The sequence below is a fragment of the Neoarius graeffei genome, chromosome 17 (genome assembly GCF_027579695.1).
Source record: "Neoarius graeffei isolate fNeoGra1 chromosome 17, fNeoGra1.pri, whole genome shotgun sequence".
In the NCBI taxonomy this organism is placed as follows: Eukaryota; Metazoa; Chordata; class Actinopteri; order Siluriformes; family Ariidae; genus Neoarius; species Neoarius graeffei.
In genome coordinates, this window is record NC_083585.1 from 36,443,906 (window position 1) to 36,460,431 (window position 16,526).

The 16,526-nt window shown below is 42.4% G+C and overlaps 2 protein-coding genes across 4 annotated transcripts in view; one reads left to right on the plus strand and one right to left on the minus strand.

Annotated features, from left to right (window-relative positions):
- The window catches only part of rnf168 (ring finger protein 168), a 40,979-nt gene extending 33,416 nt beyond the window's left edge, over nucleotides 1-7,563 (plus strand). For both annotated transcript variants that reach the window (XM_060944136.1, XM_060944135.1), the window contains 4 exons: nucleotides 4,664-4,834; nucleotides 5,800-5,888; nucleotides 6,025-6,097; nucleotides 6,201-7,563. In XM_060944136.1, coding sequence (XP_060800119.1) covers nucleotides 4,664-4,834; nucleotides 5,800-5,888; nucleotides 6,025-6,097; nucleotides 6,201-6,848 — 981 coding nt within the window. In that variant the 3' untranslated portion in view covers nucleotides 6,849-7,563. The remainder of the gene's footprint in view (nucleotides 1-4,663; nucleotides 4,835-5,799; nucleotides 5,889-6,024; nucleotides 6,098-6,200) is intronic.
- Nucleotides 1-16,526, minus strand: part of LOC132901619 (uncharacterized) — a 117,261-nt gene that overhangs the window by 83,119 nt on the left and 17,616 nt on the right. The gene's annotated exons all lie outside the window — the stretch shown is intronic.

Below are 16,526 nucleotides of genomic sequence, written 5' to 3' on the forward strand. Positions count from 1 at the left end.
AGTAACCTGTAACAGAGTGAGCCAAATAGAACAAGAACATAACACTGTAACAGTTATAACAAAAAATAGTGCATCTAATGCCGCTTTTCCACTACCAACGCGGCTGAGTTGGGCTGAGCCGTGCCGTGCTGAGTCGGGCTGAGCGGGGCTGTTGGCGTTGCATTTCGACTACAACCGCGCTGAACCGTGCTGGCTGGAAGTGGGTGGACACATTGGGTGGAGTTAGCGAAAGTGGGTGGACGTCACGTGATGTCGTTAGGCGGCGCAAACAGTGACATCAGTGACCTTTTAAGCGGTAGTCTCACGACCCGGATAGTAAACAATAAACATGGAGGACATGGAGTCGTTAGTGTTGCTGGTCTTGGTGCTGTGGCTTGTCACCGACAACGCCAACAGATACTGGCAAGAGCGTATAGATGAGGCGAGGCGCATAAGGCTTCAGAAATTCTCGTAATTCGTAATTCTTCTTCCGGGTTTACGGTGTTTACAGATCCCAGCGTGCTCGCGGGGCGTGTGTGGGCATGTGAGGACACTCCTCCTCACCAATCAGTGCACAGGGGAGTGTCTGCTCACACCCCTAGCCCCACTCGGCTCGGTTTGGCTCGCTTCAGCCCTACTCCAAAACCGTGCGAGTTTTGGGTGCTGAGTAGGGCTGAAGCGAGCTGAGTCGTGCTGCTCTGAGGTAGTCGGAACGCGAGCCGTGTCGGGCTGAAGTGAGCTGAAAAAGGGTAGTGGAAAAGGGCCATAAGGCACCCCTTGCCTAACATTGGCATTAAACCAAAAGCATTTGTAGACACTGTCCTTCTCCTAGACTTGGAGGAGCTCGAGTGGAAGGGTTCTCTAGCAACAGAAAAAAGATATTTATCCAGGAGGTCGGGAGGCATAGCTTATAGTGAGCCTACAAAGCTAGCAGTCTCAGTGCTCCAGGTCAAGTGTAATGCATGTCCGTGCACTGTAAAGCATGATACAAGTCTGACAAATCCACTGTTCAGAATGAAAAACAAAACTTACAAATTAATGCTCATACATTGTCACGGGGAGTATCCTTCAGTGACTCGATGTATTTCTCCACTGCAGCTGGGTCGTGGAACGTTTTGGTCGATCCGTGACTGGTGACTTTCAGAGACGCGGGGTAGATTTGCCTGTATTCGGCACCGAGTGCTCTCAGCTGTTTCTTCACCCCATCGTATCCCTTTCTTCTACAGAGAGCAGATGCAGAAAAGTCCTGAGATATCATCACCGTCGCGTCTTCGTATTTCAGCGCTTGATTTTTCCGTCCCATCTCCCACGCCACATTCATTACACGCTGTTTATCTTGATGGTTATGGAACCTAACCATCACCGGCCGTGGTCTCTGGGTGGAGGGAGGCTTTGGGACCAGTGAGCAGTGTGCTCTTTCCAACTTCACTTGGCCTGACTTCGTTTTAATATGAAGGATTTTAGGGAGCCAGGTCTCAAAGAACTGAGTCGGGTCTTCTCCTTCAGCCTCCTCGGGAAGTCCGATGCCACGGATATTTTTACGTCATCCTCTGTTCTCCAGGTCGTCAGCCCGCTCACTCAGCTCACACACCATCCTCTCTAGCGTTTTAATTTTTCCCCCGACCGGGTCTCTGGTATCCTCCAGCGCTGAGATCCTCTGTTCGGCCTCGGTTATGCGCTCTTCGTGGCTGTCGAGCTCCTCTCGGTGTGTTTTTAAGAGCTCTGACAGTGGGCCTAACTTTTCGTCTATAATTTTGGAAATATTGGCTGTAATTTCACCCACTGCTTCACGGATTGCCAGTACGCTAGCGTCTGCTCCTGTGTCGGCCATGGTGCTAGCTCCTGCGTGAGCGCTATCTGCCTCCTGGCTAGACTCAACGTCACAGAGAGCTTGTTTTTTCTTACGTGGCATGCTGTCGGACTGTCTCAGAAAATAACTGTCAATGTTCATGTTAGGCTGATAAACCATTAAAAGGTAACAGCAGTGCTATTTTGCAGGGTTAAATGAAAAAATTAGCGAATTAGCACACCAGCTCTCCTGAACGTGACGACCTCTCAAGCCACCATCTTGAAAACCCAAAATGATGTTCTTAATCTCATGATTTAAATGGGCTGGCAACTTAAAACTTCTGCTGGCCCTTCCACAAAGCTGCTGGCCATGGGCCAGTGACTGTTTTGACCCCTGCAACTTTGAGTAAATAATGAATGAATTTTGTATGACAACTCAGTGGGTTGAAAATGAGCACGGTCTCAACAGAATAGTCTACAAAATGAATATTTTCTCACTTCAAAACATAACTTGTATCATGCAGTTTTGGACAGCAAGTTAAACTATTTTTCAGACCCCTGATAAATGAATGTCAGTGTGTGTGATATATAAATGTCAAGTCCACATCCTGCTTTCAGTTCATGTTGATGTCAATCCCAAAAAGAGTTGAGTCACTAATCTCAGGCATGAAAACTAAAACACAGCTGCAAAGCTTTGGAGTTGATTCCACACAGTGAAAACGATTCGCCTTGCGCGCGCACACAAGTCAAGTTTGTTCGTATAGCGCTTTTAACAATAGACATTGTCACAAAGCAGCTTTACAGAAAATTTAAAGACTTTAAACATGAGCTAATTTTATCCCCAATGAGCAAGCCCGTGGTAAGGAAGAACTCCCTCAGACGACATGAAGAAACTTCGAGAGAAACCAGACTCAAAAGGGGAACCCATCTTTATTTGGATAAGTGTGATTTATAAGTAACTTGCTTCTATAACGGAGTCCTATAGAGTCGCAAAGTATAACTGTGTAACCCGGAAATTCATTGTAGTTTTAACATGAAGTCTGTTTTGTTGAAGTTATAAACTGTTCATTGATGGAAACTTAAAGGGGAACAGAGGGCAATATATAGAGTAAATATAACAATAAAACACACATTAACGAACCTTATTCAAGACTTACAAAAGGTTTTTTTTTGTTCTAAGGTTGGAAAGTTATAGTGTTTTGAAAGTAGCTCGAGCAAACTATTTCCGCAGTTTGAACAGCCCGCCATGATATTAATTTTATCCAATCAGAATGCACGTTCATTTTCTCTGCGTAACACTCATGACGTATGTATGTGCCCAGTTGTGTTGGCTCATTGAGGTTGGGACTAGCACGTGTGAATCGGAAAGTAGGATGAATTGTAAGTGACCGGCTACACAATGCCACAGTGTGTTGCTTTCGGGTGTAATAACAGGACCGATGGAAAGCATAACGATCCTCCAGACGTGTCTTTTCACTCGTTTCCGCTGAAAAACACCAAGCGAGTTCGAGCTTTCTTCTCTTCTTTCGTCATCACCGGAGTCGAGAGTACCTCTCCTAGGTTCAAACTGGTACCCTTCTAAGCCATAGCCTGCTTGCAGTGTGTCTTGCGGGATCTCTTCATATGATTCGACAGAGCTGTCGCTTTCACTTGATGCGCCCGACGCCATGATTACACGCTTCTCTCCTAGTGCAGTGGGTAGGGCTGACGTTACGGTCTTTTAAAAATGGCGACTCTTGTGCCGTTTAGCGTACCGACTATTATATTTACAATTACCAAGATATTTCGTTGTTTTCTAGTATATAAATTTGATAGAATACTTAAGAATACGTTACTTTGTCACATCAGCAACTGTATATATTATATTTGGTACCCCTTTAAGTGCAAAACTGTTCATGACAACTGCAGTCCTAAAGTTAGCAAGTCAGCTGTAGTTCTCAGCCATAAAAGCATTACTGTAAGAGTCCAGAGCGTCCTCCAAGTGCAACTTTCGACTGTCCATATGGGGCTGTCCTCTATAGGGGCAATGTGATGAGACTCCAGCCAGATGTAGGGCATCAGGATGGATCAGGCAGGTCTGAGGAGCATCTTGGTCTCAGGATTGCCATGTAACTCCGAAGGACAGACGGAGTGGGCGGGGAACGCAGGTTGTTAGGCATGCCCAATTTCACCTGATGAGTAAGAACAGTATACATTTTGTGCTGAGTGCAAGCGAAATGAATGTAGCTTCTGAGTGTTTCAGTAAGCAAAACAGGCGGTGGCTGTTTTGTCCATATTTTGAATTTGTCCGTTTTTGAAATTTGAACAACCACATCTTGAAATACATGATTGCAAAAAAAAGTGGCAAGTGATTCCAGTAAATGATGCACAAACACAGTTATGGTGTTGTGTATGAGTGTGTCATTTGGTTGACATGAACACTTGATGATATTGTCATGCTGTGACAGATTATCTGATAAATGTCAGTGATGTAATTAGTGAGTTGTTGTTTAATTAAACCTAGTTAAGTGTTCTGTAGATTTGTTGATTAAAATGCTGCAAATATTTTCAATGACTCTCTTGGTCTTTTAATACAGTTTTAAAAACAAGACCTCCTCGGTAGTTGAAGCCCTACTTGTACCATATTTAGTGTTGTGAACCAGTGTTATCTGAACTGTGACGCAAATGGCTGAATTCATATAAAACAGCTTTAGCAGGCTGTGAAAGCTTACACAGCTGTTATAAGCTATTAATGGACTGTACTTTTTAATAAATGTTTCATTTAAAACAGTGAAGCCTCGGCATGCGCTAGATGTGGCAGATTTGCATTGTAACCCTTTTGCAGTTTGCCTCTGTTGTAGTGCAATATTTATTCAAGGAACAATAACGTGCCATATCTTACACTGTTCTTATTCAGTTTGTAGAAGAGAAGCGAGCTCTGGAGGAGGCAGAGAGGAGAGCCAGTGAGGAGTACATCCAGCGCCTCCTGTCTGAGGAAGAGTATCGAGTGGAAGAGGAGAGGAGGAGGCAGGAAGAGAGACAGCTGGAGGATGACGAGAGACTGGCGAGATTGCTCAGTGAAGAATTGGCGAGTGTCCAAATAGTCTTGTGGTTTATTCTTTTAAGTGAAACCCTAGTTTTTTTTTTTTTTAAAGCAATATTTACGGAAGTCTTGTAAGTCGACTTCTGATATTGTTGTAATTTCTGGTCACAGTCTTACACTGAACAAGAAATCCAACTTGTGGCATTAAAGCTTTTGTGTGTCAATTATTTTTTTTTAGAGAGAGAAAAGGTGCAGGCTAAAGTGGCAATATGAGGCTTTTAAAGGCCAATTTATGCTGACAACGCAGTCCTCGCAGATAGCGTTGCAGACAGTGTCTGCGTAGCCCCCCCACCTTCACAGATGCTCTGCGCGCACCTCCCAAAAATTGTGACCACCGCAGAAGCCTCGCAGACAGCGTCGCAGACAAGAGGGCTCTGATTGGTCCACTCTACATCCGCTGTACACGCACTTCTGCTTCCCTACTTTCCCGGTTTGGTTTGTTTTCACGACCGCCATTTTTAAAAACACAAGCGAAGATGGAGCAGCACGAAGAGCGGTTGATCGAGGAAGTGAGGAAGTACGTACATCTATACGACTCCAGTTCTAGTCATTATAAGTAACCGGAGGATAAACACTCCACTAACCACACCCACCAACTACTCCTAGCGATTTCGCGACTTCGCGCCCCCTTGCGTTGTGGCGGTGAATAACATCGCGCACGCCTATTACTCCCCGCTCAACGATAAATTACAACTGTCTGCGAAAGCCTTGTCGCAAGAGCATGCAGAGGCCTTAAGTTGCACCCATTAAGGTGCAACTTTGAGTGTAACCAAAGCTATTATTTTTTATTTATTTGGGGGGGGGGGGGAAGAAATGATGGGCATATTGTTCTGTACAATTGTAACTTGATGTCAACCTTTCATCTGTACACTCCCAAATTCCACAGTAAGCAGGTGATCTACAGGCATGTAATAAAAAAATAAATAAAAATCAATGTTGTATCGTTGCAGAATTCGAGTCCAGTTTTGGAAACTCGGAGCAACATTAAAGTTCACGAAGCTGCCAAGAAAAAGAAATCCAATGTGGGACACATTGAGAAGTAAGTAATTCTGTTGTAAAGGGCTGTTACATTTTCACTTGTATGCTTATCATTTTATTCCTTGTGTAATTATGAATGATTACATACCACTTTCAAGTTTTAATTATCTAATTCGGTTATGTTCATTGTGTTTTAGATATTTGTGCCAAGTGCCTTGCACACAGCCACACTACGAGACTAAACAATCCTCCACTCATTTGGACAATAAGGTGCTCATGACTTTAGTTAAAGGTTGTCTTCATATAAATATGCACATTCTCTGCTCAGGGCAAAAATAATAATAATTTAAATTGTTCCTAACAAATTTTTCAGGAAAACATTCTGAACACTCCAGCCTCTATACATCCCTCCAGCACTGAACTGCATTTCTTGGACTCTAATAGTAAACCTTCTACATCAAGCTCAGACACTTCAGCGCTCTTCGAGACGTCTAACAGAGCCAGCGTTTATTCTAAGAGGAAGAGTGTAGATGGTGAACTGCCTGAATCTGTAACCTGTAAGAGGCCGTGTAATTCCCCACCGCCTGCACCACCTGCTCGTGATTGCATTTTCTTGCAGGAACTGGCTGAGCAGGAGGAGGTTTTGAGAAACCGATTACTGCAGGAGGAGGAAGACAGAAGGCTAGCGCTGCGCCTGCAGAGGGAACTGAACCGAGAAAGCACTGTGGACCGTAGAAAAGGTTCTGCTGATGGGTATTTGCTGCGAGAGAAAAGCAGCCTTTCATCCCCCAGCGGTACAAGCGAAGTCGAGGAGAACGAGCCCGGGAAAGCCAGTATTCCACATTCTTCAATACAGAAGGTGGATGGACATAAATCTGGGAAGAGATCCGGCAGTCAGGTTAAATGGAAGACGCTTGGGAATAGCTCGGTTTCCACACAAGTGTCTCCTTTAGTCTCGTCAATGCAGAGGAGCAGAAAGCAGACCACCCTGACTCAAATGTTCTCCAGCCTGGAGAGCTGAGCCAGCTGTCTGAACATCATAATCCATTCCTTAATTGCCCTTTCCTTCCATATTCTCACATTTTAGCATACCTACTTCTGTATTTAGCCTATGTAGCTCAGTGGCTGATTTTGGAAGAACAGGGTGAAGGTGGACTGTAAATACAAAGACCTCTTTCACTGTTTTTGTGAAACTTTAACCATCAGTTGTCAAAGTTGGCATGTTATGTTCTCAAACTGTTAATTACTGCAAAAAAAAGATGCATTTTATGCATGTTTCAATTTTTCTGTAGATCAGAGTTCGTTAACTTTTTTTTTTTTTTTTTTTTAAGAAATAAAAGTTGTGAGAAGCTTTGGCCTGTATTGTCAGGTTTTGTGTTGTACTTATGGATAGGAAAGCAACAATTGGTTACAGTCGAACTCCTCAAACCCTGCTATTTTCAATACTCCTCTGACAACGACTCTGGCAACAAAGCTTTCTTTCCATGCATGTACAAGATGACATTTGCAGCATAAAATACTTTTAATATATTAATTATATCTGAGGGCGGCACGGTGGTGTAGTGGTTAGCGCTGTCGCCTCACAGCAAGAAGGTCCGGGTTTGAGCCCTGTGGCCGGCGAGGGCCTTTCTGTGCGGAGTTTGCATGTTCTCCCCGTGTCTGCGTGGGTTTCCTCCGGGTGCTCCGGTTTCCCCCACAGTCCAAAGACATGCAGGTTAGGTTAACTGGTGACTCTAAATTGACCGTAGGTGTGAATGTGAGTGTGAATGGTTGTCTGTGTCTATGTGTCAGCCCTGTGATGACCTGGCGACTTGTCCAGGGTGTACCCCGCCTTTCGCCCGTAGTCAGCTGGGATAGGCTCCAGCTTGCCTGCGACCCTCTAGAAGGATAAAGCGGCTAGAGATAATGAGATGAGATGAATTATATGTGATCTACGTCTAACAGCAAAGGCTTTAGACCCATCTTGATATCGGTTTCTTGATCTGTGCCTTTGTTGCATGTGCAATAAAACACAGTTGTATTATATAGATGGACATAAATCTACTGAACAGATGCATGTATATTTTGAAATTACTTTCTAAGAACCCAATACGTTTGGAGAGTATTATTAGCAGGGGAAATTGTTGACCTCATGTGAGACTGGCCCAATTTCCGTTCAGTTACAGGCATTTAGCAGACGCTATTATCAAGAGCAACGTACAAGAAGTGCATGTGCACACCTACCCAGCACCTGGGGAGCAGTGAAGGGTTGGGTGCTTTGGGGTAAGGGCATTTCAGCTGTGGATTTTCCTGCCGGGGGCGGCACGGTGGTGTAGTGGTTAGCGCTGTCACCTCACAGCAAGAAGGTCCGGGTTCGAGCCCCGGGGCCGGCGAGGGCCTTTCTGTGTGGAGTTTGCATGTTCTCCCCGTGTCCGCGTGGGTTTCCTCCGGGTGCTCCGGTTTCCCCCACAGTCCAAAGACATGCAGGTTAGGTTAACTGGTGACTCTAAATTGACCGTAGGTGTGAATGTGAGTGTGAATGGTTGTCTGTGTCTATGTGTCAGCCCTGTGATGACCTGGCGACTTGTCCAGGGTGTACCCCGCCTTTCGCCCGTAGTCAGCTGGGATAGGCTCCAGCTTGCCTGTGACCCTGTAGAACAGGATAAAGCGGCTAGAGATAATGAGATGAGATTTTCCTGCCGGTCTAGGGAATCAAAACAGGAGCCTTTTGGCCATGGCTCCTCCTTGTTCCATTCAAACAAATGCTTTGTGACAAAGTACATTGCATGACATCACTTTTCATGGCAAATGGAAATGCATTTCGGTAAGTCATTGTGTAACTGAGGAATACGCAAAGTCACTGTTAGGATTTAAATGGGCAAATACTTAAGAGCCTTTGATTGCATAATTACTGCAGTGATTAATAGTCAAGTTTATTTGTATACCGTTTTTAACAATAAACATTTTTGCAAAGCAGCTTTACAGAATTTGAATGACTTTTATCCCTAATCTATCCCCAATGAGCAAGCCTGTGGTGATGGTGGCAAGGAAAAACTCCTTCAGATGACATGAGGAGGAAACCTAGACAACATGACTATAACATTAACAGTTTCAACATGAAGTCAGTTTCATTGATAGCTTCTGTTCAGCTGCTAAGGACTTGCATCACTGACCTTAAACAATGGTTGCATAAGAACTGCCTTAAACTTAATGCTAGCAAAACGGAGGTTCTATTAGTAGGTACCAAAAGACAGGTTCTGAACTTCTCCAGTTTTACTATTGATGTTGATGGTGTGTGTGTTCATCCTTCCCAAGTTATAAAAAACCTTGGAGTTCTCTTTGACTCCACCCTTACGTTTGAACCCCATCTTAAACTAATTACTAAGAATGCTTTCTTTCACCTCCACAATATTGCACGCCTCTGCCCTTTTCTCTTGGAAACTGATTCCAAAATGTTGGTCAATGTGTTTATTTTTTCTCATCTTGACTATTGCAATTCTCTCTTTTATGGTCTCCCTCCCTGCCACATTGCTCAATCGCCTGCAGTACATCCAAAACTCAGCAGCAAGAGTCCTCACACTCACCAAGCGCACTGCTCACATCACTCCTGTTTTACAGCAACTGCATTGGTTGCCAGTTATCTCTCGGATCAAAGACAAAATCTTGCTTTTAACCTATAAAGCTCTTCATGGTTTCGCCCCTTCCTATCTCTGAGAGCTAATTAATTTGTACTGTCCCTCCCGCTCCCTCAGATCTTCTGTCTGTGGACTTCTGACTGTTCCACGTTTTAAACTGGCATCTATGTGTGGCAGATCATTCAGTGTTGCTGTTCCTAAACTTTGGAGCTCGTTACCACAATCGCTTCGTGACTGTTCCACACTCTCTTCCTTCAAAGCTAACTTAAACTTTTCTCTTTACCTCACACTACTCTTCCTAGTGTGGCTTTTTTTTCTATAACTCCTGTGTAAAGTGTCCTTGGGTTTGTGAAAGGCGCTATATAAATTGAACTTATTATTATAAAGGCCATCCAGAGTTACTGTGTAATCAGAAAACTTACTTCTAGCTGCATGTGGTCCTAGTACTTCAGTCTTGTCAGAGTTAAGCAGAAGGAAGTTAATAAGTATCCAGTGTCTAATGTCCTTGACACATTCCTCAATTCTATTAAGCTGGTGTCTCTCATCTGGTTTTGCAGAAACATATACAACTGTGTGTCATCAGCATAACAGTGGAAACTAATACAATGTTTACAAATAATATCACCCAGAGGTAACATATATAAAGAAAAAAGCAGTGAACCCAAGACAGAACCTTGTGGAACACCAAACTTTACCTATGTCTAAAAAAAAAAATCACCATTTACATCAACATACTGATAGCGATCAGTTAAATAAGAGCTGAGCCAAGAGAGGGCCGTTCCCTTAACTCCCACAATGTTTTCTAGTCTATCCAGAAGAATGGAATGATCAGTGGTATCAAATGCTGCACTAAGGTCAAGCAAGACACAGCCCTGATCAGACACCAACAGTAGGTCGTTTACTACTTTAACCAGTGCTGTCTCTGTGCTATGATGAGGTCTAAATCCTGACTGATACATTTCACAGATATTATTCCTATGTAAATATGAACATAACTGCTGTGCCACAGCTTTTTCAAGGATCTTGGAGATAAAGGGGAGGTTTGATATTGGCCGATAATTGGACAGCTGACAGGGATCAAGGTCAGGTTTTTTAATCAGGGGTTTGATAACTGCTAGTTTAAAGGATTTGGGTACATAGCCAATCGTGAGAGAAAAATTTATTATTTTTAGAAGTGGTTCAATTACTTCAGGTGTTATCTGTTTGAATAGACGTGTAGGTAAGGGATCTAGTACACAAGTTGAGGCTTTTGATGCGGAGTTTAATGAAAGTAATTAAATTTCTCTAAGGGGAGTAGAACATTCTAATTGCTGATCTGATACAGTTATATTGTTAACTACAGGGTCACTTACATTGTCTCATCTCAGCTCATTATCTCTAGCCGCTTTATCCTTCTACAGGGTCGCAGGCAAGCTGGAGCCTATCCCAGCTGACTACGGGCGAAAGGCGGGGTACACCCTGGACAAGTCGCCAGGTCATCACAGGGCTGACACATAGACACAGACAACCATTCACACTCACATTCACACCTACGGTCAATTTAGAGTCACCAGTTAACCTAACCTGCATGTCTTTGGACTGTGGGGGAAACCGGAGCACCCGGAGGAAACCCACGCGGACACGGGGAGAACATGCAAACTCCGCACAGAAAGGCCCTCGCCGGCCACGGGGCTCGAACCCAGGACCTTCTTGCTGTGAGGCGACAGCGCTAACCACTACACCACCGTGCCGCCCCACTTACATTGTCTGACCTTAAATTAGTAGTTTGAATTTTTTTGTCAGATATTCTCAATTTTGTCATTAAAAAAATTCATGAAGTCGTTGCTACTACATACTACAGGTGTGCATGTGTCTATAGTGGACTTATTCCTGGTTAATTTTGCTACAGTATTAAATAGGAATCTAGGATTATTTTTGTTATCTTCTAGTAGGGAGGAGAGATATGTTGATCTAGCAGCACTAAGAGCTTTTCTATACTTCAGGAAGCTCTCCTTCCACACTAATTTGAACACTACCAATTTTGTTTGACGCCATTTATGTTCCGATTTTCGAGTGGTCTGTTTTAAAGTGCGAGTGTCATCATTATACCAGGGTGCTAATTTTTTGTCTCTGATCATTTTCCTTTTAAGAGGAGCTACATTATCTAAAGTATGGCGGAATGTTGACTCTAAGCATTCAGTTGCCTGATCAAGTTCTGCAGGGGCTGACAGTGACCCAATCAAAGTTGATAACTCTGGGAGATCATTTATAAAGCTCTGTGCAGTAGTTGAGGTGAATGTACATTTAATACAGTAGCGTGGTGAGGTGCATATATTATTACTCAGACATATTTTGAATGAGATGAGACAATGATCTGAGAACTTCAGACTGTGGAAGTGTGACTATATTTTCTACATTTAACATGAATGTTAGTATTAGATCAAGGGTGTGACCACCATTATGAGTCAGTCCTATGGCATTCTGATTAATCCCTACTGAATCTAAAATGGACACAAACGCTGTTTTCAAAGGGTCTTCTGGGTTATCGAAGTGAATATTAAAATCTCCAACAACTAAAGCTTTGTCTAAGGAAATAACCAGATCTGAGATAAAATCTGCAAATTCAGAAAGAAACTCAGAATATGGCCCCGGGGGCCTGTAAATAATAAGTAACGGAATTAACTGGGTAGACTTATTTTTCGAGGCTACATGCATTATATGAGTATGAAGAACTTCAAATGTATTAAATTTATAACCAGGCTTTTGTGTTACACCTAGATAATCATTATAAATAACCGCGACACCTCCTCCTCTACAAGTTAGACGAGGCTGGTGTATATAACTGTATCCAGGAGGACTAGCTTCATTTAATGCTATATATTAATTTATATTAATCCATCTTTCTGTTAAACACAGTACATTAAACTCCTGATCAGTAATAAGTTCATTAACCATTAGTGCTTTAGATGTAAGAGATCTAATATTTAATAGCCCCACCAAAGATCAAAGGTGCTGGCAGCGGCTGTAGAGTCAGTATGATCTAATTTTATATTGATTAATATGTTTCAGCTGCCAGCAATACTTTTAGCCCTAACTGATGCAGTGAGTAGCTTCTCATTTCTTAAATAACCCTATCAGAAATCTCATCCCATGGTCATGGAAAAGATGTTACTTTATTTTTTCGCGCTCCGATTTCCATCAAATCGTGTGCTCTGATTGGCTCGTGAGCGGTCCGGAATCCTACGATACGGACCTCGGTTACGGACCTTTGGTGACTCGCTCATTCACAACAACAAACATAGTAGCAATTTTTTGTCAATATTTATTTTCACATTTCTCAGTATAATAGCATTAATTTTACAGCATGGATAGCGATAATGACAGTGTTCACAGCGAAAGCGAGTTTTACTACCCTGATGAAGACGAAATAAAAGAAAACATTTCAGGAGAAAGCCGAAAACCTGTAACTGTTGCTTTGTCTGAGCAAATCCAGCAGTTTATTGAGGAGCAAAGGGCAAAAAATACAACAAAAAAGACGAGCTATGACCTCAATGTCTTTGGGAAGTTCTGTCAAAACCTAAATGAAGGTCGAAAGGTGGAAGACATGCCTGGTGAAGAACTAAACACGTTGCTGTGCAACTTTTTCATGTTCGCAACAAAGAAAAATGGCGACGTGTACGAGCCGTCCTCGCTCACGTCTTTCCAGAGAAGTATCCAGCGCTATCTGAATCAGTCTGGTTCGAAACTAAATATCTTCAGGGACCCTGAGTTCAACAAGTCAAGAGAAGTCCTTGTGGCCTGTAAACGGCAGTTGGTCGAGGTTTTTGCGAAGGGAAACTGTCCACAAGCAGCCAGGGTGTTGACAGAGGACAAAGAGGATTTGCTTTTTGACAAAGGCCTTTTCGGCAGCTTGTAGCAGGTTTGTTCTAAATATGGTTTCCCTTTCGGGCGCTCTCATTTTCTGTTAGAATTTGGTAAAGAAAAAAAAAAAATTATTTACCAGCTTAAGGTCGGTCCGTATCGTGAAATACCGTGACCTTGGCCCAGAGGCCTTGGCCAGTATTTTCAAGACCTTGGTCACGGTATTTCACGATACGGACCTCCCAGCTGGTAAATAATATATATTTATTTTTTTTGCGGTCCGGTTTCCATCAAATCCTGCACTCTGATTGGCTGGTGAGCGGGTCCGTATCCTACGATACAGACCCCAGTTATGGACCTCTGGCGACTCGCTCGTTCACAACAACAAACATAGTAGCAATTTTTGTCAACATTTATCTTTTTTAAATAAGATTTATTTATAAGATTTTTATCAAAAATCTTATAAATTTTTGCCAGCATTTCTCAGGAGAATAGCATTAATTTTACAGCATGATAGCGATAACAACAGTGTTCACAGCGAAAGCGAGTTTTACTACCCTGAGGAAGAAGAAATAAAAGAAAACATTTCAGGAGAAAGCTAAAAATCTGTAACTGTTGCCAACACCAAGCAAAAACATGGCTGAATCCTGAATGACTCAATTTTGTATAAATAGGGGACCACATAGACAGCAAAATGTAGTTTTTTTCCTCCCATGGAAGTGCACTTGTATACCAAGCAGGAAGCAATTTGCATTACAGCTGTGAATGAGGATTCAAAATGGCGGCTCGGCTCAGTTTTCTTTTTCGGACACTCTCGTTTTCTGTTAATTTGGTAAAGAAAAAAATAAATATATTATTTACCAGCTTAAGGTCGGTCCGTATCATGAAATACTGTGACCTCGGCCTTAAATACTGACCTCGGCCCAGAGGGCCTCACTCAGTACTTTCAAGACCTCGGTCACGGTATTTCACAATACGGACCTCCCAGCTGGTAAATAACATATACAGTTGTGTTCAAAATAATAGCAGTGTGTTTAAAAACGTGAGTAAAGCTCAAAATCCTTATAATAGTTTTTATTTCCATGCATTGGGAACACTGCACATTATATTCTACATCAAAACATGAAGAAAAATGTATCAATATTTTAATTACTTTACAGAAAATGAAGAAAAATGAACATTGGGCTGTTCAAAAAAAATAGCAGTGTCTGCATTTTTCATTACAAACTCCAAATATTTACTGTATAAACTGAAAAAATTTTAAGGATTTAGTATTCCTGTGAATCACTAAACTAATATTTAGTTGTATAACCACGGTTTCTGAGAACTTCTGGCACCTGTGAACAGGTATTCCAGCCCAGGATTGATTTGACAACATTCCACAATTCCTCTGCATTTCTTGGTTTTGCCTCAGAAACAGCATTTTTGACGTCACCCCACAAGTTTTCTATCGGATTAAGGTCCGGGGATTGGGCTGGCCACTCCATAACTTTCATTTTGTTGGTCTTGAACCCTGATGCTGCTCGCTTACTGGTGTGTTTGGGGTCGTTGTCTTGTTGAAACGCCCATTTCAAGGGCATTTCCTCTTCAGCATAAGGCAACATGACCTCTTCAAGTATTTTGATATATGCAAACTGATCCATGATCCCTGGTATGCGATAAATGGGCCCAACACCATAGTAAGAGAAACATCCCCATATCATGATGCTTGCACCACCATGCTTCACTGTCTTCAGAGTGTACTGTGGCTTGAATTCAGTGTTTGGGGGTCGTCTGAAAAACTGTCTGCGGCTCTTGGACCCAAAAAGAACAATTTTACTTTCATCAGTCCACAAAATGTTTTTCCATTTCTCTTTAGGCCAGTCGATGTGTTCTTTGGCAAATTGTATCCTCTTCAGCACGTCTTTTTTTTTAACAGTGGAACTTTGCGGGGGCTTCTTGCCGATAGATTAGCTTCACACAGGCATCTTCTAATTGTCACAGTACTCACAGGTAACTTCAGACCGTCTTTGATCACCCTGGAGCTGATCATTGGCTGAGTCTTTGCCATTCTGGTTATTCTTTGATCCATTCGAATGGTAGTCTTCTGTTTTCTTCCACGTCTCTCTGGCTTTGCTGTCCATTTTAAAGCACTGGAGATCATTTTAGCTGAGCAGCCCATCATTTTCTGCACTTCTTTACAGTATACGTTTTACCTCTCCAATCAACGTTTTAATCAAAGCACGCTGTTCTGAACAATGTCTGGAACGACCCATGTTTCTCAGGTTTTCAGAGAGAAATGGATGTACAACATGTGCTGGCTTCATCCTTAAATTAGGGCCACCTGACTGACACCTGTTTTTTCACAGAATGAATGACCTCACTAATTAAACTCCACACTGCTATTATTTTGAACACGTCCCTTTCACTTAATTATTCAATTACACAGACTCGGGAGCATGCATATCATGAATGTTGGGTCTGTTGGTTTTCTATGACTCTACTACACCTACTGGTAAATTATTTGCCATGTAGTAATATAATTTCCACCAAAAACAGTGATTGATCTGGTTAGTCGCGTTGGACTGCTATTATTTTGAACACAAGTGTATGTATTTTCAGAAGGGTCAAATTATTGGCCTGCATCAAGCAAATAAAATGATTAAGGAGATTGCTGAAATGACTGGAACTGGGTTAGGAATTGTCAATGCATTATTAAAACCCTGAAGGATAGTGGTGAACCATCAACTTGACAGAAGAAATGTGGTCTGAAAAAATCTTGACAGACTGTGATCTGACATCACTTAGACACTTGGTGAAGTCAAATCATATAAAAATGACAGTAGAACTCATGGCTGTGTTTAATAGTGAAAGTAAAGAGTGAGCACTTCCACACGCACAATGCAACATGGCCATAAGAAATACACTTGTTAGTGAGGCTAATTGGAAAAATGGCTTCCATTTGCTTGTAAGCATAAAGATTGGACTCTGGAGTGATGCAAAATGGTCATGCGGTCTGTTGAGTCCAAGTTTACCCTATTCCAGATGGATGGGTGTGTCAGGGTAAGAAGGGAAAGCATGAAGCAATGCATCCATTCATGAAAGTCTTGAATGATCGATCTTTCATTCTAGGGTAATGTTGTGTAACTTTTTTTTTTTTTTGGGTGGGGTATGCAGAAACAATTCTCTTTGCTGAGATATTGTACAATGTATTGTACTTATTGTTAACAATAAGGAATGAGGCCATTAGCTGTTGGAAAGATATT